Consider the following 23,212-nt stretch of genomic DNA (forward strand, 5'->3'; position numbering starts at 1 on the left):
ATAGGGCAGAATGAAGGGTCACTGGTGACCCAGTTTCTCATGAGTACTTGCTTTCAAAGTTGCTCCTTGGGATGGGGAAGGGACGAGTGCCCCTCCTGCAGATCCCCTTGCATTCCCTGCAGCCCGGAGGATTCCGGGTTTCCCCTGGTCGGCATCTGCCGGGTGTGCCTGTGGAGAGGTGGGGGGCATCTCTGCAAGCATGCGGGTCCTTGCCTCCAGCAGGCCCAGACGCTCCCCCCAGGTCTGACCACCGTGCCCCCAGGCCCTGGGTGCAGCATCAGCCCCATGTCTGTGTGTCTTTCAGCTTCCCTACAGGCAGCGTGAGGACAGCCTGTGCCCCAGAAGCAGGATGAGAAGATGGCAGACTTCCTGTTACCTCGGGGCACCAGCAGCTTCCGCAGGTTCACCCGGGAGTCTCTGTCGGCCATCGAGAAGCGCATGGCGGAGAAGCAGGCCCGGAGCTCCGCCGCCTCGCAGGAGAGCCGCGACGGGCTGCCCGAGGAGGAGGCTCCCCGGCCCCAGCTGGACCTGCAGGCCTCCAAAAAGCTGCCGGATCTCTACGGCAACCCACCCCGAGAGCTCATCGGGGAGCCCCTGGAGGACCTGGACCCCTTCTATAGCACTCAAAAGGTGACTGCCACCCACCCCCACCCCGCCTCCCCGCAGCATCTCAGTCGACCAGGCAGACAGGGAGAGGGTCTCGCCTGCATACGGGGCTCTCTTTGGGGCTAGCTCCTTTGGGCCTCGGGGAAGTAAGTCATTAGTAATCTATATTCCAATCGCCTTAACTTTGGAGTTCCAGAAAAAAAAGCCCAGAATTATGCAGCCTGAGATGGTTCGGTGCTATGAAGGAAAGAGCAGGCAACCACTCTGGAAATCTTGCCTCCTGGTGGAGTGTCTACTCAGGGACTAGTCCGTGGTCAGATTTCCAGCCCTGGAGGACTCCTGATCCCATGGTGTGTGTGCCACTCGGAGTCGGGCCCTGAGTCCTGTCCTGAGTTGAGTTTGGGCCCCAGAGCACAGCATGGGATCCCTCCCCCAACCAGGGACAGCATGTAGCCCCCGCCGCCCCGCCCCAGAGAATTTGCTGGGCATTGGCTGTGCCAGCGCGGCTCGGGCTGGGGGCCGCAGCAGCAGCATCTGGGCCTTGTGGACTGGTGATGGGACTGTGGGAAATCTGAGAGGAGTGGGAAGCCGGTGGCTCTGCCATTGTCCCTTCAGAGTGTAGGGAGAGGAAGGGACTTTGGTCCACTGTTTGTGTGTCTTGGTCACTCAGTCATGTCCGACCCCATGGACTGTAGCCCGCCAGGCTCCTCCATTCATGGAATTCTCCAGGCAAGAATACTGGAGTGGATTGCCATTCCCTTCTCCAGGGGATCTTCCCGACCCAGGGATTAAACCTGGGTTTCCCACATTGCAGGCAGATTCTTTACCATCAGAGCCACCAGGGAAGCCCTTTGTCCACGTGGATGGGGTAACTCAAGCTTCCTCCAGCATGAATTTCTACCCAGGAGATAAATTCCCCCATCTGGGGCCCCTGCCCTGGCCTCACCTCTCAAGACCGTGTGCCCAGGCCTGTACCTGGCCAGACCGTGGGCACCCAGGGCTCCTGCAGAGGCCTGAATCCCACCCCAGCTGCCCACACTTTGGGCTACATGGCCAGGGGAAGGTGGGTTTCAATTTGGTGGAGGCCTCTCCCCAGAAGGCTGGGTGCCGAGGAAGATGGGTCCTGCGCACGTCACTGCAGTCATCCCCGGGCTGAGGAAGCACTGGGGGCAGACAGGTTGGTGCTCCCAGGGCAAGCGTCAGCACCTGGTATTTGTGAGTGTTGTGGTCAGTGTTACCAGGCATCTGACGGGGTGTCACTCTGCACTGAGACTGCGTTCAGGAGACCAGGGGTCTGAGAGTGGGAGTGATGCACGACTGTCTCCCTGTGTGCACACACGTGTGCATGGGTGGAGGTAAAGCCCACCCAGGCTATGTGCACATGTGGGAGAAGAGACCTTGAATTTGGTCTCACTCCCCACCCCCCAATTCAGGTGACTCAGGCTGGGTGAAGGTGAGGGCTGTGGCTGCATTGGGATTAGTCAGGTGGGAGGGCCTAGATCCTGGTTGGTCCGAGCTGGAATTAGGGCTGGGGTTAAGGCCACAGCTGGGACAAGTCATGGTTTGAGTGGTGCATCAAAGTAGTGATGGAGTTGGAGTTCGAGCCTGGAGTCATGGCAGAGGGACCCAGCTGAGAGTGGGCCAGAGCTGGGCTGGGCTTTGGGGGCTGGTGGCAGCTGAGCCTGGGGGCAGTCAGGGGCTCTCTCCTGTCCCTGTGACCGGGGGCACTTGAGCAGTGGCCCCAGGTAGGATTCTGGTCTCTAACCTCCTGTCTTGCCTTGCTGATGCCTGGTCACACTGCCTGCAACCCCATGGGGTGACGCAGGTACCACAGCAGAACTTTCAGTCCCGATCTTTCTGGACAGCTTGTCTCCCTAGCCCAGATTAAATAGAACCTTATCTCACCAGCTCAGCCCTTGGGAGAAGCCCAGCCCTAGGCCTTGCCACCTCCGCAGTGCCTGCTGTAGCCAACGGGGATGGGCCGCTGTCCTCAAAGACGGCATTGGGCCCAGATGCCCACTCCATGTGCTATGGTGCAGCCTCCAGCACCCGTTGTCCACTCCCATGCCTCATTGTGCTGTGTAGATAGAATCTTCCGGAAACGTGAAGTTTACCCTGGGCAACACATGACCCTCGTGAGGAAGACTCCAGGTCGTGGCCTTTGGTGTCAGCTGGGGCTGCCATCTGCCTGGACTCCAGGAGACAGGGTCCCAGGGAAAGATTCTATCTCCTGGGCTGAGTTCTGCATTTTCCTCGTCCCTCTTTGGTTGTCCCTGCTGACCCAGCTCCCTCATCGCACGCTCAGTCTTCAGTGGGCCCAGTGGGGAAGCACAGAGGGGTGAGAGGGAGAGGGGAACCGGGGGCATCAGCTGGGTCCTGGCCTCTGCTATGATGGCAGCTCAGCTAGGATCATGAAAGGCCCCTTCTCATTGAAACGAAACTAAATCTACCCAACCTGACAATCCCCTGAACTTGATCTTGTCCCAGCCCAGCCGTAGGTATGAGGGTCCACTTACCTTCCAGCCGCTGGTACCCCTACCCCTCTGTCAGGCCCTCTCCTCTTCCTCTCACCCTACCCGTCTGCCAGACTTCTAGGCCTCTGAGCCCACAGCTGCCCCCCAAGAGCTCCTCTCCATAAGGACCTAGGGCTGCCACCCTACCTAAAGTGGCTCTCTGTCCACAGACCTTCATCGTCCTGAACAAAGGCAAGACCATCTTCCGGTTCAGTGCCACCAACGCCTTGTATGTCCTCAGCCCCTTCCACCCCATCCGGAGAGCGGCTGTGAAGATCTTGGTTCATTCATATCCTTTGCAATCCATCCCTGCTGTGTGGGCCCCACCCGGGGAAAGAGGGTGGACAGGGCGTTTAGGACTGAGGGCGATGTTGATTCCTGGTCAGTCCTCACCTGGGAGCCGGTTGGACATCAGTCTCTCAGACCCCACCCTAGACCTACCGATTCAGCATCTGCATTTTAACAAGATCCTGGGGGATAGTGGACACATGAAGGCTTGGGAGATTCGGCTGATTCTTCAGGAGAGAAGCGTCCTAGAAGCTGAGCTATCAAGGAAACCAGAAGAAATGAGGCCGGTCAGTGTCCCCTGATTCTGGTCTTGGCTCCCCATGTCCCCTCGCATTGCACCCCACCCCACCCCACCCTGCCACGCCCTGCACCTCCCCACCCACTGGCAGGGACCTCCGGCAGGTCACCAGGGCTCAGCCAAGGAGAAACTGCTTCCCAATCAGGAGGCCTCTGGTTTAGTCACATGTGGGCCTCTTTCAAGGGAGGCAACACTTGCTTTTTGATTAGGTGTTGACAAAACGTTTGCAGTTTCAGAGTATCTCAGAGAACTCTGGTTAGCGTTAAACTATGTAAACCACAGCCTGAAAAAGCTTCAGGCTGTGGAGGAGACCGATGGGTGGGCTGTGGTGTGATGAGGGATGGGTAGTGGTCTTTGAGTCCTAGAAGGGTCCCATTCAGACCGAGCATGGAACAGGGAAATGACTGTTCTTTGGACTTCAGAAAAGGGATCCCACACGCAGAGCCTCTTGGGGAGGGCGGGTGTCTGGTTATGAAGTCAGAGGCACCTAACGTTTCAGCATGAGGGCCGGGGCAGCTTTGCTTTAGCTGCAGCTGGCTTGGCTGTTAATTGATCAACGCCGCTGGGCTCAGCAGTGTGATTAGTTGTGGGGTTGGCAGGTTGGGCCCGAGGGAGCTCCCCAAAGTCCCCTCTCCATTCCCCTTCTGGATGGAAGGCCAAGGCCTCTGGGCAGGGCAGGAGGCTTGGGGAAAATGGCTGTCTAGTGGGGAACTGAGTCACCAAATGCTGACTACTCAGGGGGCCTTTCCTATCCAGGCAGGGATGAGAGGCGCTCCTTCCTGGCTCCGCGGTCTGCCCACCTGTGCCCCAACGCTGATCCCAAACTCAGGGGCCACTCAGAGGGCCTTAGGGCCCGTTCGTTTTCTGCGGGCAGATGCTCTCTGGCCCCCTCCAGCTTGCTCTGGCCTTTCTCCTGGGGATCCTGAGACGTGTACATCCAGGGAACTCCAGCCCCCCATTTAGGCGTGGCTGTGGCATCAGCAGGGCGGTCTCCAGGGTGGGCAGACACTGTGGGGAGGGACTATATCCATGGAGCAGCCTACTACTCACAGCTGCATCCTACTTTGTGAGGCATGGGTGGTTCTGGATTTAATTTTGAGCTGTTCCCAAGCTCCCTGGAGGTGCTACACACTTTGCCTGGCACTCTGGGGTGCTTATCAAACTGGATAAGTCCCTGTCCTTGCCCCCTTGGGAATTTTACATCCCACCCCCCCAGCCCCCGCCCAAGAGTGATTAGACAACCACATGAGGAGTTGTCATTCCTGCCGGCGTGTGGGCATAGCCTGGTGAGAGCAGTGCGGTAGGAGGCAACGCCAGCCGTCTTGCGCTGAGCCTCTCTCCGGGCTCACTGCAAGGGCGTGGCCTCTCTGCGCTCTGGCTCCCTCCTGGGGCTTCTCCTCCAGGTATCTAACCAACCAGCTCTCTCTAGCAGTCAGCTCAGCCCCTGCGGATGCACCTGCAGCGCCGGGGTCCCTGCAAGGCTGGGCCATGGGGCGGCTGAGGCCAGGGAGGCAGGTGGGCCAGGGGGACAGCAGGGACAATGCAGTCCCCAAACTGGCCAGAGGGTCCGCCAAGTGCTGGCTCCGAGGCTGTGAGGAGCTGGCTCCGCCCGGCAGGGCTGGCCCTGAGGGCTCCAAGGGAGGCCTCGTCTCCCAGGGCAGCTGCCCTAGGGAAGCGGCTCAGCAGCTGGGAGGCCCCGTGCTGGGCTCTTAGCGGCTCCTTGATGCTCTGCTACCTGGGGATGGAAGCGCCCCTTAGCGGGCTCGGGAGGCACTGAGGGAGACGAGGGGCCTGGGTTGTGGGGTTGGGGAGCAGCCCTCCTGTGTCCTTGGGTCTTGCCCTCAAAATGTGGCCCAGAACCTCTGTTTTAGGAAAGTCTCTGTGATCTGTAGCTTCCCTGGTGGCTCACTGGTAAGGAATCTGCAGTGCAGAAGATGGGGGTTCAATCCCTGGGTCAGGAAGATCCCCTGGAGAAGGAAGTGGCAACTCACTTCCAGTATTTTTGCTTGCGAAAGCCCATGGACGGAGGAGCCTGGCGGGCTACAGTCCACGGGGTTGCAAAGGGTCAGGCACAGCAGCAATAAACAACTATGATTTGTGCCCTCACTGCTCAAAGGCAGTCACTTCTAAATGTCAGTCTGAGCGGCACCAGGGAAGTTTGTTAAAAATGAAGACTCCTAACCCCTTCCAGACCAGAACCACCAGTGTGAGACCTCAAATCTACAAGCTCTTCATGCATTTTTCAATCAAGATAAAATTCACATACCATAAAATTTACCATTTAAAGTGTACAGTTCAGTACACTGTATATTCAGTACAGTATATTCATAAGTTTGTGCAACCATTACCACTAGTTCCAAAACATTTTTATCACCAAAAAGGAGCCCCATGCCCATCAGCAGTCACCATGCATTTCTAAGGCATACTGATTTCAGGTCTTGAATTACAAAATTTCCCCCTCTCTCTCTGTGTATAGATAGATAGATTTACAAAATTTCCCCCTCTCTCTCTGTGTATAGATAGATAGATATGACTGTATATAGATAGGCTTCCCTGGTAGCTCAGCTGGTAAAGAATTCACCTGCAATGCCAAAGTCCCTGGTTCTATTCCTGGGTTGGGAAGATCCCCTAGAGAAGGGATAGGCTACCGACTCCAGTGTTCTTGAGCTTCCCTGGTGACTCAGAGAGTTAAGAATCCGCCTGCAGTGCGGGACCTGGGTTCAGTCCTGGGTTGGGAAGATCCCCTGGCGGAGGGCATGGTAACCCACTGGAGAATCCCCAAGAACATAGGAACCTGATGGGCTACAGTCCATGGGGTCACAGAGTCGGACATGACTGAGTGACTCAGCACAACACAGAATATACGTATGTATACGCACACATGCGCCGGCGTCCCTGGTGGCTCAGCAGCAAGGAATCTGCCTGCAGGGCAAGAGACACAGGAGATGTGGGATTGATCCCTGGACTGGAAAAATCCCCTGGAGAAGGAGATGGCAAACCACTCCAGTGTTCTTGGCTGGAGACTCTCATGGACAGAAGAGCCTGGTGGGCCGCAGTCCATGGGGTCACAGAGTCAGACAGGACTGAAGTGACTGAGTGCACGCGCACGCACACACACACACACACACACACACTTTGTGTGGTAGAAAACATATAACATGAAATTGACCATCTTAACCATTCTTAAGTGTCCAGAGCAGTCATGCTGTGCCACAGATCTCTAGTAACTTTTTCATGTTGCAAAACTGAAGCTAATTGTCTGCTTACATTTCTAAAAATATTCAAACATCTCAGCCCCCAATGTGCAAAGTTTTGTGCCAGGCCCTTTGGAAAGGGCAGTAGGGACAAAGACTGACTTGAAAGGGGGCAGGAACACAGGCCCTGCTCTCCAGAAAGAAATTCCTCTCACTTGTGACAATCCAGGCATTCCCAGTGACAGGCTGGCAAGCGCACCGTAACTCCGTTCAGCTTTGCTCTGGGCTCCACGCTCGCAGTGCGTCCCTGGGAAGTTGCCTAAAAAGTAAATATGGGCATGGAGAACTTTTTTTCCCGATGTATTTTTGTTATAATCCTGCAGAATGTGTTCCTGCCAGGATTAAATAAAAGAAACCAACAGAACTCCAAATTCCACTGCAGTCACATTCAGAGACGCTGCACGTTCATGGCGAGCAGCATTTTGCCTTCCTGGGTGCACAGGATCTGTTCACAAAATCCTCCCACGTTCTTCTAGATTCAAATGGGCAATCAAACCGTGTGTGTGTGTGTGTGTGTGTGTGTGTGTGTGGTGTGTTCATTTAATAGAACAAATATATGAAAATACGCCAACTGTTAATTCCCTTCTCATTGGGAGTTTTTTGACTCCTTAGCATCTGAAGACAGGCAGCCCCAGTTTTAGGCATTCCCCACAACCCAGGCTGGCAGTCCTTGCTGGCGTTTTAATTATGAGGCTGGGAGTGGGTGTTTAGGGACAATGACATGACAGGATTGAAGATGTTCGGCTCAGCTCAGCCCTGGAGAACTGGCCTCTGCCACTGCCCACGCATGAAACCAGCTCCGTCATCGGCCTGAAGCCACCAGGCAGTGCCAACAGCTGTGCCCTGGCCAGGAGCACACCTGACTTCTCCGGGATTGGCTGTGTGGTGGCTCCGTGGGAACTCAGGGATGCCTGGGCAGAGTCACGTGGACCAGAGGCTCCGTCTGCGTAGGAAAAGATCACACACACACACCTCCCCGAACATGACTGAGAGCAATGGAAGGGCCGTCCTCAAGAACTGGAGAGCCAGGCAGGGTTTTGAGCAGTCAAGTGGCAGAGACTGGAGTCCAGGCAACTCACGCTAAGGCACTGCTGTGTCTAGAGAAGCCAAAATTACTTTCCTTCCCCCCTGTGCAGTGCAGGCCGTGGCTGGCAGGGCTCAGAAGACTTGTCTGCTCTGGCTGTTCCCGAGGTCTTGATATTAGACTGCAGTTCACCTCTGTCTGTGTCCAGCCAAGTCCTCTGGTCCAAGGCAGCCTGTCCACACTGCTGCTCTCTGCCAAGCTGCCTTTTCTCCGCTCTGATGAGAGCCGTGAGTGGTAAGACCACAGCGGGGAGAGGCGTGGCTCCTCAGACAGGCATCTCTCTAGTCCTGAGCTTCCCCAGGAACAGCTGGACTGACTGTTTGCTGGAGGAACCCTAACCAGCCTCCAGGGCCTATGTGAATGCCTCCTCCAGGAAGCCTCCCTGCTCAGCGTTGCCAGAGACAAGTCTGATTTCTCATAATCTCCTATCTCGGAGCAGCTCAATGGCTTGGAGGTCTCCCTATCTCCCACACAGAGCCATGCCCATGTGCTCATGTGAGGTGGGTTCTTAAAAATGACAAAGAATTCAGTTCGTCTTCCTGGATGGCTGTCTGCGCACAATTTACAGAGCCCTTCACCCCGTGGTTTTCATCGTGCCGTGTAGGTGTCAGAGTCCAAGTGTGGTACAGCACTCCCACTTGGCAGCTGAGGGCCTGAAACAATGTGACTCCCACAGGCCCTTCAATCTGGAGGTGAGGGAAGGGGCCAGGGGACTTTGCTGTCATCGTGTAGAGATGGTGAGGCAGCAGCAGATGGTGAGTTCAGAGTGGAGCCTGCATCAGGACGGCCAGGTCTCAGATCTGGGCTCTGCCATTGACCAGGGTCGGACCCACAGTCATTTTCTGCGGCTACTACAACAAATTACCAGAGACTTAGCAGCTTGAAACAATGCAGACTTGTCATCTTATGGTTCTTTTTTTTTTTTTCATCTTATGGTTCTTGAGGTCAGAAGTCCAAAAAAGATCTCACTGGGCTAAAAACAAGGTATCCGCAGGGCCGCAGTTCTTTCTGGAGGTTCTCAGAGAGAATCCATTTTCTAGGTTTTTCTGTTTTCCAGGGGCTGCGGAAAATCCTCAGCTCTGGCCCCCTTCCATTTCCAAAGTCAGCAACAGCTGGTGGAGTCTTTCTCACGAACATCATGCTGATGCCTGCCTCTTTCTCTTTTATAAGGACCCTGTGATGACATTGGGCCCACCCAGATAATCCAGGATAATCTCCCGATCCTTAATTTAATCACATCTGCAAAGTCCCCTTTGCCATCTACATGCGTGTTTATATCCAGGGATTAGGACTTGATTTTCTCTGCTGGGGGGCATTATTCTACCTACTAGAGTATCCTTCAAGGTAACCTCTTTGTGCCTCAGTCTTCTCATCTCTAGAATGGAGAAGAAGTTTCCACCTCCTGCATTCTTGGGAGAAGAGAAATAGTCAGTGGATGCAGAGAGCAGAGCCTGACACCTAAGAAGGGCTCAATAAATACTTGCTGTTAGCATCAGTACTTTCACATGTCAGGAATCATCTGATCCTCAGTAGGCAGTTAAGCAATGGATCTTTGGGGATGAATAAAGGCTGGTTAAGGGGCTTGTTAACTCCCTGCCCAGTGAGGAAAGCCTTGTCAGGGAGCCGGGGTGTGAGGAATGTGTGTGTGTGTGTAGGGGAGACGGGCTATTGAGATGATTATCTAACCTGCCCTTGAATGCTGGAGAAGGAGCTAGGCCCAGTGGTGAAGACCCTCCCCCAGGCAGAGGGAGGGACCCCAGTGTCTGGGGAGGCACCCCCTAGCTGGGGAGAAGTCAGGGCTCCCTGCAGCCCCGGCCTCTGAGCTGAGCTACCAGCTTTCCAGAAGTCGTATGACTTTCCAGTGGTCATGTATGGATGTGAGAGTTGGGCTATCAAGAAAGCTGAGTGCCAAAGAATTGATGCTTTTGGACTGTCGTGTTGGAGAAGACTCTTGAGAGTCCCTTGGACTGCAAAGAGATCCAACCAGTCAATCCTAAAGGAAATCAGTCCTGAATATTCATTGGAAGGACTGATGCTGAAGCTGAAACTCCAAAACTTTGGGTACCTTATGCGAAGAACTGACTCCTTGGAAAAGACCCTGATGCTGGGAAAGATTGAAGGCAGGAGGAGAAGATGATGACAGAGGATGAGACAGTTGGATGGCATCACCAACTTGATGGACCTGAGTTTGAGCAAGCTCCGGGAGTTGGTGATGGACAGGGAAGCCTGATGTGCTAGAGTCCATGGGGTCACAAAGAGTCGGACATGACTGAGCAACTGAACTGAACTTAACCCTGGTTTGACTAAGGGTGAGGGTCCCCAAACCTGACCCCTGTCATCTCAGATGAGAAATTGGAGAATTCGCTATAAAACTGGGGGCTGGATCTGACATGCTATTGCCTGATTCCCTGGATTCTCTCGAAGGAGCACTGGAGGTGTGGAAGACATCCCACCTCTCTCCCCAGCTGGGCCAGCCCCCCCCTTTAGAAATCAAAACCCTAGCTCAGCCCCATCTCCGGTCTGACTGCACCGGACTCCGCACTGGGCCTGAGGTTGGGCAGGCCATGCGAAAGGGTGGAACTGTGATGGGGAGGGAAAAGGCAGGCCCCGGAGTTCAATTACTGCAGCACCTGGGGCGTCCATGCGAGTCGCCCCACGGGCCGATGCCAAGGCAAGATGGTGACCCTGGGAGCAGCTGCAGGGGGCGGGAGGCCCAATTTCCCCAGTCGAACTTGGGAGAAGATTCCTGAGGGCAGCAGAGTGTCCTTGTTCAGGGCCGGGACTCTCAGGGGTGTCCCCGCCCACAGGAGGCCCAGGGTCTGACCTGTGTTCCTCCGCAGTTCTGGTAGAAGTGAGGGAGGCCATGGCGGTCAGTCAGAGCTTCATCCAGTCTGAAGCAGCGTCTGGGACTTGGAGCCAAGGAGTCAGGGATCAGACAAGGCCTGGAGCAGTTCGGTTCGAGGCCAAGGGCCCCAAAGATGCCCAAGACACAGTCGTGGCATTTAAAGAGCTCCCCTTGTGGTGGGAACAGAGGGACGCTGTCATTCAGGGAGGCAGCCATGCTAACAGAGGGGTGCCTGGTGCCCTGGGGATGCAACAAGCAAGGAGTCGGGGCAGACCGCCCTGAGGGGGAGCTCCTTGAAGGAGAGGAGCAGGGTGCTAGGTGGAGCAGAGGCCAAGAGTGAAGAGCCTGCGCAAAAGAAGCAACGGCCAGAGAAGTGGTGTCCTGCTTCCCCCAGCTCACTGTGTCCTGACAGGGCATATACGTTTTGGCAGAAGTCCTGACTCAAAGGTCAGCCTGGGCCACTCCCGTAGAAGTGGAGGAGGGCACTCAGAGCCCTGCCATCATGACCTCCCTCTCCCCAAAACAGTGGCCTCCGAGCAGCCGTTTATAAATGCCCGTCTCCCTCCAATGTGGCCATGGGTAAAAACCTCTGAGGTCTGGGAGGTTCCTACCTTCCATCCATCCCTGTGGGATGGGCCCTACAAGGGACTCTGCTAATAGCTCAGACTCAAGGGTCTGGTCCCTGTCAGAGGCTGTGGAGCAGGGCAGGTGTCCGGCCCCAAAGGGGAGGGATTGGCAAGGACTAGGCAGAGCCCCGGTGTGTCTCCTGGGAGCCCTCGTCTCGTCGACCTGGCAGCCTTGGCCTGGTGGTGTGGAGCCCAGGGGTGGGCCCGCTGGTGGTGGCCCCTGCAGGTGACTTTCCTTGACACTGCGCCACGCTCTTCAGCATGCTCATCATGTGTACCATCCTGACCAACTGCGTGTTCATGACCCAGCACGACCCTCCACCCTGGACCAAATATGTCGAGTGAGTATCCCCAGGGCCTCTCCAGCAGGCCCTGCCCCCTCTGCCTTTCCCATTCGAGACTCTGGGCCTCAAGGTCACCTGAGCAGAGCCCCAGGTCTCACCCACCTGGGGCGCCCTTGGCCCAGCCCTTCCCTCTCTTGCTGCTTCCAGTCCTGCCAAATTTGTGCTTTGATTTGTGGCCTCAGGAGAGGAAGCTCTCTGGGTTGGCAAAGGAGGGCTTTCTCCCTGACCCACCCGATGGTTTTGGAGAAGACACAGAGATGATACTAATAATTGAATGAACACTTAGTGCACGCCAGGCACTGTCCTAGAACTGTATGCATCATGTCCTGTAACCCTCACGGCAACCCCATAGGGCAGGCACAGCCTCTGGGCCCATTTGACAGATGAGAGAGAACTGGAGAAGTAACCGCTTCAAACTGTGCAGCTGGGGGCTGTGGGCACCACGAAAGGCCCCGGACTCTCCCTAGCTCAGTACCACACTCTGCTGCCTTTTTTCTCTTAAGTCCTACTTTCTATAACCAGTTTTAGAAAGCTGCCTAGCTCTTCCTTCCCAAATGAAAGTACCTGACCCATGGGCTCTAGGAGGACCCAACACCCCTGGTGCGTTTGGCCCTCAACAAAAGGCTAGGGAAGCCTCTCTTCCCTAGGCAGCTTGCCTTGTTCATGCAGGACCCAGCAGCATCACTGATGCTGCGCTCTGCATCCAACTGCTAAGACCCGGGGAGCAGCAGGGCTGTGACCCTTTCCTCGTCTGGCCCTGTGGGCTGCAGTCCCAGCATCCGAGCATTTGGGATTGCTCAGCTGGCCCTGAGCACAGAGATAGCCCTTTTCTAGTCTCAGGTGTTAGAACATCAACCCCCTTTCAAAGCCCAAGGTAGACACCTGTACCCACCTACCTGTAGGTGGTTGACGATAGACCAGGCTATCCTCTGAGAAACCACAAAGAAAAGTGCAGGGCCGTGACTCTGAGTGTCCTGACAGTCCTACAGTGGCCGCAGCGGTACCTCAACCCCCAGGGCTGAGGGGAGGAGATAGGTGGAGGGTCTTCTTACATCAAGACAACCGAGAGATAGAAGATAGAGAGTTCACATGGGAACGTGCGAGCCCTGTGCACGATGCTGAGTAAACAGGATGATGCATTAGCCTACCAGGTTTTTGGAACAAAGCTCCAGCTCCCAACTCCAGCTCTGCCGTGGGGGCTTTGCAGAGAGCCTGGCGTGAGGGCCCTCGAGAGGGGGAAAGATGCATAGGGCTCATGCCAACCTGGCCTGCAGGCTTCACCCTCCCGCTGATCTCTCCTCCCCAGGTACACCTTCACTGCCATCTACACCTTTGAGTCTCTGGTCAAGATTCTGGCTCGAGGCTTCTGCCTGCACGCGTTCACCTTCCTTCGGGACCCGTGGAACTGGCTGGACTTCAGTGTGATCATCATGGCGTAAGTACCTTGTCGCTGCGCTGTTCTGGGAGAGGCCACGCTGAGGGGCGTGGGCGCCTCCTGGCCCCAGGCTGAGGCCACGTCAACTCTGCACGTGGCTAGAGAGCAACCCACTTTCCTGCTATGGAGGCGGGAGATGGCATGGAGGCCCTCGGCTCATCCTGGTGGGGAGAGATGGGTTCAGAGTAGCTCAGGCTTGCTTAGGGGTCAGGGCCACTGGCTCACCTGTGGCTCCATGGCAGCCTTGTGCTCAAAGGGGGCTTCATTAAGATTCTGGTTTCGCATCCTCTGCACTTTCCATCAAGGGAAACCAGTGTTACAACCTGGAATCTCTGGACCACTATGAAAAGTGACCTGGATCCCAAGGTGACTTAAACTGCAGGAGAGAGAGCAAAGGAGCCCAGAGAAGTGGCCAAACACCCCCAGGAGCTCCTGCCAGGCACCCTGGCGTGGCTCCAGTCTCCACTCACAGACCCCACGCCTGGCACATTGCGAGACCCCTAGTCACCGACACGATCCACTGGGTCCTCACACCAGCCAGAGAGGTAGACGGGATTGGGGTCCCTTATCTCCATTTCACAGATGAGCAGACATGACCCTAGGCCTGCTGCTCCACCGGCTGAAGCCCCACTTCCTTGCCTGGGAGGAGACCTCTTGCTGAGGGGTTGGACTGAGGCATGCCACTCTGGATATCTCAGACAACGGATGCTGGGTTCTGGCGGGGTTGAGGGATCAGGGCAGGCCTCTCATGCAGGAGCTGTGGTCAGGGGCTTAGCCGTCAAACCCTTTCTGAAAGACCGATGTGTGTGGAGAGCCCAGGGTGTGCAGGGCTGGGCACTACACCTTGGCCACAGCAGAGCCCGTGTGGATTATGCTCCCTGCCCCTTCAGAGCCTCGCTTTCCCCACTGGTGAAGGGGTGGTGTTGAACTGGGTGCTATCTGAGGTGCAGTTCTGCTGCTGCTTTCTAGGTTTCTCAGATTGACTAAATCCGCCTGTTCATGACAAAGTCTTTATTGGCCCTTGGCTGTGAGCGGCTCTGAGCTCAGCCATACGCTGGAGGACAGAGGGAAAGAGAGAAGCTGGACCTTGATGATGGGGCGCTTTCTGTCTGCCGGTCAGAACAGGCAGCAGAGCCCCTGTTTCTAGGCACACTACTGGTCAGCTGACTCCAGCCCACCCTTTTACAGGTGGGGAAACTGAGGCTCGGAGAGGGGCTACCACTCGCCCGGGGTCCAGTGTCGATTTAGGCCTGGACAGAGCTGAGCTAACAAGGGCAAGAGCCCTGGGCTGTGGGAGACAGACTTCACCCTACAGGCTGAGAAAAGAGTCGAGTGTGATGAGAACTGATGGGGGTTAAAAGCAGGGCGGGGCGCACTCTGCTTTACCTTCGAGGAGGTGGCCTGGCTGCTCTGTGGGTGGGACTCTGGGGAAGGGTAAGCGCAGGTGCTGTTTTGGTAGCCAGGAGAGAGAGGATGGTGGCTGGGACCAGGGTCCCCGTGGAGAAGGTGTGAGATACGGTCAGATTCTGGGGGTATTTGAAAGTAGGGCTGACAGGAGACCTCGAGGCAGCTTTTGGCGTGAGCAGCTGGGTGGCTGCTGTGACCATGTGTCGGCCTGGAGAACGGAGGGAGGAGAAGACTCGAATATCCGGTCTGGAATATGTTAAGTATGAAAGCATCCAGGGTGAGATACCGAATCAGCAACTGGATCTTCCAGCCTGGAGTTCAGGAAAGAGGTCCACTCGGAGGTATAAATTTAGAAGCCATCGGGATACGGATGGTATTTAAAGCCAGGAGACCGGATGAGATCATCTGGGAGAGTCGCCAGGGAAGGGAAGCCGCCTGGGGACTGTACCCTGGGACGCTCCGACATCGTGAAGTCAGGAAGAAGGAGGATGGAGCAGAGAGACTGGCAGGAACCCCCGGGGAGGGCTGAGGAAAACCAGGAGAGAGCAGTGTCCTGAAAGCCAACGAGGGGACGTGACTCGAAGGAAACCACAAGGAGGCTCGTGAGACCCGAGGTGCACTGTTGGAGTCAACAACATAAAAATGGCAGATGCCCTTGACCTTAACAAGACGGGGGACACACACCTGATTAGAGAGGGCTCGAGGGAGGGTGGGAGGAGAGTGGAGGAGGGCAGGTGTACCCATCTGGTCTGTGGGGTTTACTCTAAAAGAAGACCCAAGGTAAGATGGTGATCAGAGGGGAGGATGGGTGAAGGGAGGACCCTTAAAGAAGGGAGCATCTGTGCAGGTTGATGGGAGCGATCCAGGAGAGAGGGCAAGTCGGTGATGGTGAAAGGGGCCGACTGCAGGAGCAAGGCCCTTGAGCTGGCCCCGAGGTGTCGGGAACCCAGGATCTGGGGGGAGTGTTGGCCGTAAGAGCAGGGAAGACAGAATTCCCAGTGGCAGTGGGGGTGGATTGATAGAGCCGATGATGAGAGCAAGAATTTCTCTTCTGATTGCTTCTGTTTTCTCTGTGGTGAGAGGCAGGGTCATCAACTGAGAACCCAGAGCTGGGAGGTGAGTCCAAGGTGTGAGGAGGGAGGTAGCGTTCTCTGTGTCTCATCATCCAGGATTGATGAGAGCGGGGTAGGATCGCTAGGCCCCGGCTCTCAGGTGCCTGCGGGAGGTGGGCGGTGATCCACAGACCCCTGAGGGCCTGAAGTCACAGGAGGAGGATACAGCGTCTGCCTCAGCCTCCCCTACCTTCCCGTCCTGGAGCCTGAGCAGAGAACTGGGTTATTGCAACAACATGCCCAGAACCCTGGGCCCCTTGTCTGATGTCAGGAGCCAAGTTTTAACTTGTCTTCAGCCCGTGACTCTGGGCGGTGCTCTGAGTCCTCTCCATCTCACTCCTAGGAAGTCCTCCTGTCCTGTCTCGTGAGAGAATCCCAGTCAGCCACCCCACGGAATCCCAAGGGAAACTACTCCCTTCATTCAGAATCGCAGAGCAGGAGTGCCTTGCTCACCAAGGCCTCCTGTCCTCATTCTATACTGACCCTGGGCTGAAAAAGCAGAGCAAAACCTCCAAGGCCACCAGACTGCTTCCACGTTTCTGAGTGTCTCACAAGAAATGGCCTGCTCACTTCCCCTGGGGCTGCCTGGAATGCCAGATTTGCTCTCTGGGCTAGATTGGCCCAGCACGTTGATTGACAGTGCTCCTGCTTTGTGAAAACAATGAATTACTGCTGTGGTGATGCAGTGAAAAGCGTTCTGCTATAACCAAAGTGATTCAGTAATGTGGGGCTCCTAGGATAATCAAAGTGGCAGGAAAGTTCTGTTCAGTGACATTCCCCCACCTCCCCTCAGTTTTAACGACGGAGAAACTGAGGCTCAAAGAGAGCCTACTCCTTGCCTCAAATTGTAGGATGAATCAGCAGCAACGCAGGGACTCAAACCAGGTCTCCTAACTCGTAACCTTGAGAAGCACCCCTAATCTGATGTTTCTGACTTAGGCTTCCACCTGATCCCCAGTCCCACCCACTTTAGAGATTGTGGAGGGTCAGAGGAGGGTGCCAGGAAGCCTGTCAGGCTCCACTTGCAACCCTCCAGCCAGAGCTCTTCCTGTGGCCCCCCTTTCAGCTGGGCATTACCAGCTGCCTCCCACCTTCTGGGGTTGTTATGGAAACCAAACCTGGAGGGGAAGGGAGGGAGGGCAGAGAGGAGAGGGTGGCAATCACTGCAGTAGCTAACGTGCTGGCTGCACCTCTGCCTCGCAGCCCAGGAGGGGCCGTCTGCCTGGAATGGGCTGCATGCCCGGATGGGGGCCGAGCAGGAGGAAGGCCGGGCTCTGCCTTCCTCACGGCTCCTCAGCCTCCAGAAGCCTTCCTCTCGCACTGGGGCTGGTGTGATGGGGTAGAACTCTACCCCACCACCGTCTGCTCTTTCTGTGTCAGGGCCCGCGATCCCACCCCAGCTGTCTGCCCCTGCCCTGAGACTTGGCCACTGCAGAAAGAGTAGAACGGCTTGATGGAGCATTTGGGCAGCACGGATCTCTGCTCCACCCCACTCTGGGCCACTGTTGAAGCTGCCCCTTTGCTAGATATAGGGTCTCTCCTGCCTTGCCGTACCCCAGGGCCCCACGAGAGGCTTCGCTGAGGGTCTCGGGCCCCGAGATGGGAAGCAGCCAGGCACCAGGTGCTGGGCTGAGTGAAAGAGGCAGCAGGCCCCCATGTCACAGACGTGCTCACAGACACACCTTGCCCTCACCCTTTCCTGCACCCACCTTCCAGGCTTCTTCCTCCTCAGTATTTTGACCGCTGGCCCCGCCCCGTTCTCAGCCACGCCACTGGCCTGGAAGGCTATGGGGCGCATACCCCTTGGGGTCTTGGCTTCCCTGTGCCCAGCAGGTGTTGACTAGGGACCCTGAGGGGATGGAGGAGGCAGGGTCTACGCTGGGATGGGCACAGACTGGCTAAATCCAAGCAGGAGATGGGCAGGGCTTCCCTGGAGACCCAAGGGGACAGGCAGGGCCTGGAAGGGATAAGAGACTGAAGTAGTGGGATCCCTCTCTGGCACAGCTCTCTGCCCATTCCCTATACCCAGGAGACACAGCCTTGACGCCAGCGTCCTCAGCAAGAAAACTCTGTTCTGGGGCACACCCACTGGAGTAGCCACAGAAAATGGACCCAGAGCCTCCTGCAGGCTAGAACCATGGCTTCCATGTAACAGCGACATTGGCAATGGCCCAGGCTCCTCCTGACAATCCCATGGCCACACCATGTCAGGACAGAGTCCAAGCCTGAGAGGAGAATGTGTGACCCTCAGAGGCCTAAGGGTCAGAGCCCTCACAGAAAGTGGACTAGCCATCCAAAGTTGAGAGGGAGCTTCAACCAAATCAACAGATGAGGTGATGTTTACCTCCCATCGGAAGCCAAGGCTGTATCTGACTGTTGCGCCCAAGAAAGATTTTCAGGCTGCCGTGAGTCCAGTGGAAGAAATGGAAGAAATGGACCACACCATAGAAAGGACCTGGGGTAGACAGAAGTAAAGCTCTGCTGAGAATGAGTCTGCTGACTTCCCATCCCTGAAGGGATATGGAGAATGAGGAGGGAGCAGGCTTGGTCCACAGCGCCCCATGAGGATGGAGGAGCCCCACGAGTGGACGGACAGGAAGCTGGTGTCAGCGCTGGACCAGGCTGGACCCGACCAACCTCAGGTCACCGAGTCCCTTGGTGCAGCCTGCCAGGTCCCTCCCTGAAGACCCCCAGAGCTTGAAGGCAGATTCAGAAGCTCTAAGCAGAGTGGAAGGGCCTGGAGGGCCACAATGACTGGCAGAGTGAGTCCATCAGCCCTGTCAACCCACCCTCAACACTCACCCAGTGTCCCTGGGCTGACGTCACTCAGACACCGGGTCAGACACACTTGGTTACACATGAGCCATCCAGAGTCCGCTGTTCTTTGTCAAACATCAGACACCTTCGGTTAAATGTCAGACACCCTGGATGTGAAACCTTTGATTAAATATCACCAGTCACTTGCCACTCTCCCAACGGCCCCGGGCACACACTATCCATCCATGCTCAGACATCCTGGTCATGGGACCCATCCACGCGTGTCCTTGTGTTCTGCTTGGGTGGGCCCAGCCCCCCAGAGACCAACGCCTTCCTTCTGGGCCTATGGAATCTGTTGTCCAAGTTGTGCCCATGGCCACTCAGCCCAGCTAAGCACCACTCAGGCCTGAGAAGGACACATCCCCAGGAGGGCTGCTCACTTCCCAAGGCGACTCCTCCCATGGAGACCCATCATAAGGGGACACCAAGACAGAGGTGGACTCATGGGAGAGGGGTTGGCACATGCCTAGGACTCCACAACCTGCTTTTTTCCTCTTCTTGTGTTGGTCATTGCCTGTGGTCAAAGAGCTCACTGTCTGGGCAAGCTCCCGTCTCACCTTCCAAAGCATCTTCTTGGGAAGTCTTCTCCCTCTGAGTTCTCAGGTCACCGCCACCCTCTGACTTCAGGGACTCCTGAATCAGCCCTTGCACAGAGATTTGTGGTTGGAAGGAGCAAGCAGGCTGCCTTCAGACACCCCGCCTTGCCTCCACAGTGGTCTCTGGGGCTTCTGAGTCCCACAGGTCAGAGCTTCAAGGCATGAGCCCGTGACACTGCAGAAAATGCAGAGCACAGCTAGGACCAGACACCCGCTTGCTTCCTTTATCACTTTCCCCCTGGAAAATGGAGTTTCCCTCTTGGCCATGTCCCCAGCCTCAGACCCCACCATGTGGCCGTGCATCACAGTCTCCAGTGGCGTGGAGCATGTGGCAGGGTAGCCACCTCTTAGCGCCGGTTGTTCACGGGACCGTCACCAAGAGAGCTGCCTGGGAGCTTGCTCTGTGGACCCTCTTAAGGCATCCTCGCTGAGGTCCCCATGGCAGGAGGGATTGAGAGCAGGAATAAGACCTGGGGGAGGCCGTGGGTCATGACCAGCCCTCCCGTGGGAGCGGGAGGAGAGAGAGGGCTGGTCGGGGAGGGTGGGCTGAGGTGCTGCTTTGTAATTCCCAATAACTGTGGTTTGATTCTGCAGGTATGTATCAGAAAATATAAAACTAGGCAATTTGTCGGCTCTTCGAACTTTCAGAGTCCTGAGAGCTCTAAAAACTATTTCAGTTATCCCAGGTAAGATGCTCAGGTTTGCCTCCCAGATCTCAGCTACAAGTGACTCTCTCTCTGTTTCCCCCACCCCCCTCCTCTGACCGTGTGTCCTCCTGGTGTGTTGTCACTGTTTTGTGTGTGAATTTCCCCTGTTACAGATACACCACTGAATTTGTGGACCTGGGCAATGTCTCAGCTTTACGTACCTTCCGAGTCCTCCGGGCCCTGAAAACTATATCAGTCATTTCAGGTGAAAATCAGGTTAAACGCCAAGGCTGGAGGGATACGCTTGGGCCTTTCCAGCCACCTGGGGGCCAAGGCAACCCTTGGAAAGGTCCCCCCGAATATGCCTGTCCCCAGAGTACCTTTCCCAGAGCTCAGATGTGGGGGCTATTGGCAGTGGACACGGTTGTCCCCTCAGTGCCTTGAAGGGGCTCCAGACCCACCCCAGCAAAGCCCACCACTGCAGACCCCTGGGGGCCCAGAGGACACCGTGGAAGGGCCTGGGTTGGACCCAAATTCTTCCCAGGACAGTGATTGCTTTCCCAAACTGAACTCAACTGTCGGAAGAGGTGAAAGCTTATGTGTGTGTGGCTTCCCCTCGAAGCATCATCCTGCAACCAGAAAACTAAAAGAACTGTTTGTAGGGAAACCACCCCCTCGGGTGACACAGGTATGGCTGGCACTCCCGCCCCATTCTGTGATAGAGTGTACTCTGTGGACAGGTGTCGCCGGGCCTTGGCGTCTAACAGCCCTCGCTGCATGTGCGGTAGACGTTTAGCAAACCGTGCATGGTAGCCTCGGGAAGAAATTCTCCTTGGCAACATGTTGGCAATTGTCCCCGGGAAACCTGCCGAGGCCCAAGTGGCCTCTCTAGAAAGCCAGCTGACCCCATCCGCCTAGGAAAGTTCTCTAAGACTTCTGACGTTGTCCGAGCCCAGAGGCCCCTCCCAGCACATCCACACTCAGAACCGGAGCAGGCACTTCTTTTGAACAGGCAGCTGGAAACAGGTTGTACGCCAACCAGTCTGGAGAGGTGGCAGAACCAGATGGTGGTACCCACTCCTGATGCGGAAAGTGGATGGGTCCTGGGCCCTCTGCCTGCTTCTGGCTGTTGCTGCCTCCAGGGAGCCAGGGGCCCTGCTCTGAGCTCCCTGAAGTTCTGCCTCCCCTGGTGGGGCTCACTTACCATTTAAGGGGAGCCCCCATTCATGCTGACTTCACCCTGAGCCTCAGAATGCCCCTTTCTGGCTCTGATCCCACCATGGGCTGATCACAGGAGCCACTTGCAGCCACACTTCCCACAAGGGGCCCAGGCCTGCTAAGAGGTCACAGCGAGTGAGACAGGACGCTCCAGTTCCCATGAAGCCTTCCCCAGCCCACAGTCGCAACAGGTGTCATTGGCCTTGGTACACACCCATCCTCAGATCCCTCGGGGTCTGTCCTCTAGGGCCCCGGGGACCTCACAGCACACACCCGGCAAAGGTAGGCATGCACATTGACCAGAGCCATCAGGAAAAGGCATGTGCCAGTTTGTTTTATTTAAAAAAAGGCTGACAAGAAACGCCTTCTCTGTCTGGAGTTAAAGGAGAGGGAGCCCGCCATTCCCAGCCCAGTCCCACTGGGTCTCTTCAAAGCTGCCAGACAGCAGCTCTTGAAAGTGAGCATCAGGAAAATGCTGTGGTCAGCATTACAGAAGTCTCCCTGGAGGAGGTGTCCCCTGCACTGAGGCTTAATAGCCGTGGCTCTCTCCAGACCTCAGTCTCCTTTCCTTTAAAATGGGAAGGAATCAGAATTTTGATCCGCCAGGACCCAGCCCTTCCTGGGTCTTTTCAGAGAGAACCCCTCTCCCTAGTTGGAATCCTCCTGGCCAGAAGCAGACTCTGTCATCAATCTGAGAAATGGTTAAAGGGATGGGTCACCAACTGATTGTTCCCAAGAACACTATCCCCATAGATTAGGAGGTGTTCAGAGCCTTGAACTGAGTGCCTCAGGCCAAAGATGCTGTGGAGGCAGAGTCCAGTTTGGAATTGTGAGCTGCTGCCCACTGCCCCTCACTTTGCCCCCTTCCCCATGCCTCTTTCAGTGGGCATGGTGAGGAGAACCAGAAGGCTACCACAGGGTCCCAGAAGCTCCGCTAGCGATGAAGCATAGTCCTGGACTAGAGGGCTCGTGAATCCCATCCCCACCACCTCTCCGGGCCCAGACCCCTGCGAGGTGCTCTCACTGCCCAGGCAGTTGCCAACATCTGCCAGGACGATTTCAGAGAGGACGCTGAGTGCCTCCGAGCCCCGGGCAGGCAGCAGCGTTGCTGGCGCTGTGGGGAGGACTTCCTCTCCCCTCTCCCGGGTTTGCCCAGCGCTGCCTCCTTGTCTCTGAGTCATGGGCACTGCCACGCGGGTGCTCCTAACACATTAACCGGCTGGACGATGGATGGATGGGGCTTAATCTGAGATCTGGCGGCTCTGATGGAGGGAGGAGGGCGGGGAGGAGGAGGGGTGGGGGGGTGAGTCCCCGCTGCTGGCAGAGAGGTTCCCTTGCTCCCCATGCTCTGCTCGAACTTGTGAACTTGTCACAGGACCGCAGCCAAGTGTCACACCCAAGGTGTCTACACGTGCTGTTCTGTGTGGTGCTGGCTTCTGCAGGGAACTGGGCCGTGCAACTAACACATCACGGCCTCTCAGCTCTGGGGCGCAGAATGGACGGGGACGAGTCCCCAGGGTGCAGGGCAGAGGAGGAAAATGCAAAATAGGTGCCCCTGAGCCTTTCCCAAAAGGTGTGACCTGAGGCAGAACAGGCTCCGTGGGACATCACCCACCACGGCCTTGCCGGATCCTACACGCCCCCACACACACCTCCCTGGCACACACATTCCCCTGCTGAGAATGGCTGTGTCTCTTCCCATCTCAGGATCAAGGCCAAGGCTCTCCATTGCCCTGGAACGGGCCTGGCCCTCTGTCTCCTTCCCAGGGGCTGCATTTAAAGGGACCAGTGAGAGAGGGACAAGCTTTGAGTGTTCTGTCCCTCAAGGAAACAGCACTTTCCAGACTTATATCAGGTATCTGGCTGCGGGAGAGCTAAGAGAATGAGGCCCCTCTGAAAATACACAGAGGCACTCCAGGCTGGACTCCCGCTGCAGGGGATCAGGACAGAATCTCGGCAGCAGAGGAAAGGGGGAGCTTTGGTCTGAAAAACCCAAGAGAGGCCGCCCTCCCCTGCCCCCAGCTCATGATCGCCCACCCAGTCCAGCACCCCTCAGGCCCAGCCCCTGCTCACCGGAGCAGGGGACATGGTGCCGTGGGTGACCCTGCGCTCCGCCTCACCT

The 23,212-nt window shown here is 56.3% G+C and overlaps 1 protein-coding gene across 8 annotated transcripts in view; it reads left to right on the plus strand.

The window, feature by feature from the left end:
- SCN5A (sodium voltage-gated channel alpha subunit 5) overlaps positions 1-23,212 on the plus strand; it is a 101,191-nt gene that overhangs the window by 16,403 nt on the left and 61,576 nt on the right. For 5 of the 8 annotated variants that reach the window (XM_043442306.1, XM_043442304.1, XM_043442308.1 and 2 more), the window contains 5 exons: positions 305-630; positions 3,290-3,408; positions 11,766-11,855; positions 13,165-13,293; positions 20,046-20,137. In XM_043442306.1, coding sequence (XP_043298241.1) covers positions 358-630; positions 3,290-3,408; positions 11,766-11,855; positions 13,165-13,293; positions 20,046-20,137 — 703 coding nt within the window. In that variant the 5' untranslated portion in view covers positions 305-357. Of the gene's footprint in view, positions 1-304; positions 631-3,289; positions 3,409-11,765; positions 11,856-13,164; positions 13,294-19,819; positions 19,912-20,045; positions 20,138-23,212 lie in introns of all 8 variants that reach the window. The other 3 variants (XM_043442305.1, XM_043442310.1, XM_043442312.1) reach the window with 1 other exon arrangement.

The sequence above is a fragment of the Cervus canadensis genome, chromosome 22 (assembly GCF_019320065.1).
Source record: "Cervus canadensis isolate Bull #8, Minnesota chromosome 22, ASM1932006v1, whole genome shotgun sequence".
NCBI lineage: Eukaryota > Metazoa > Chordata > Mammalia > Artiodactyla > Cervidae > Cervus > Cervus canadensis.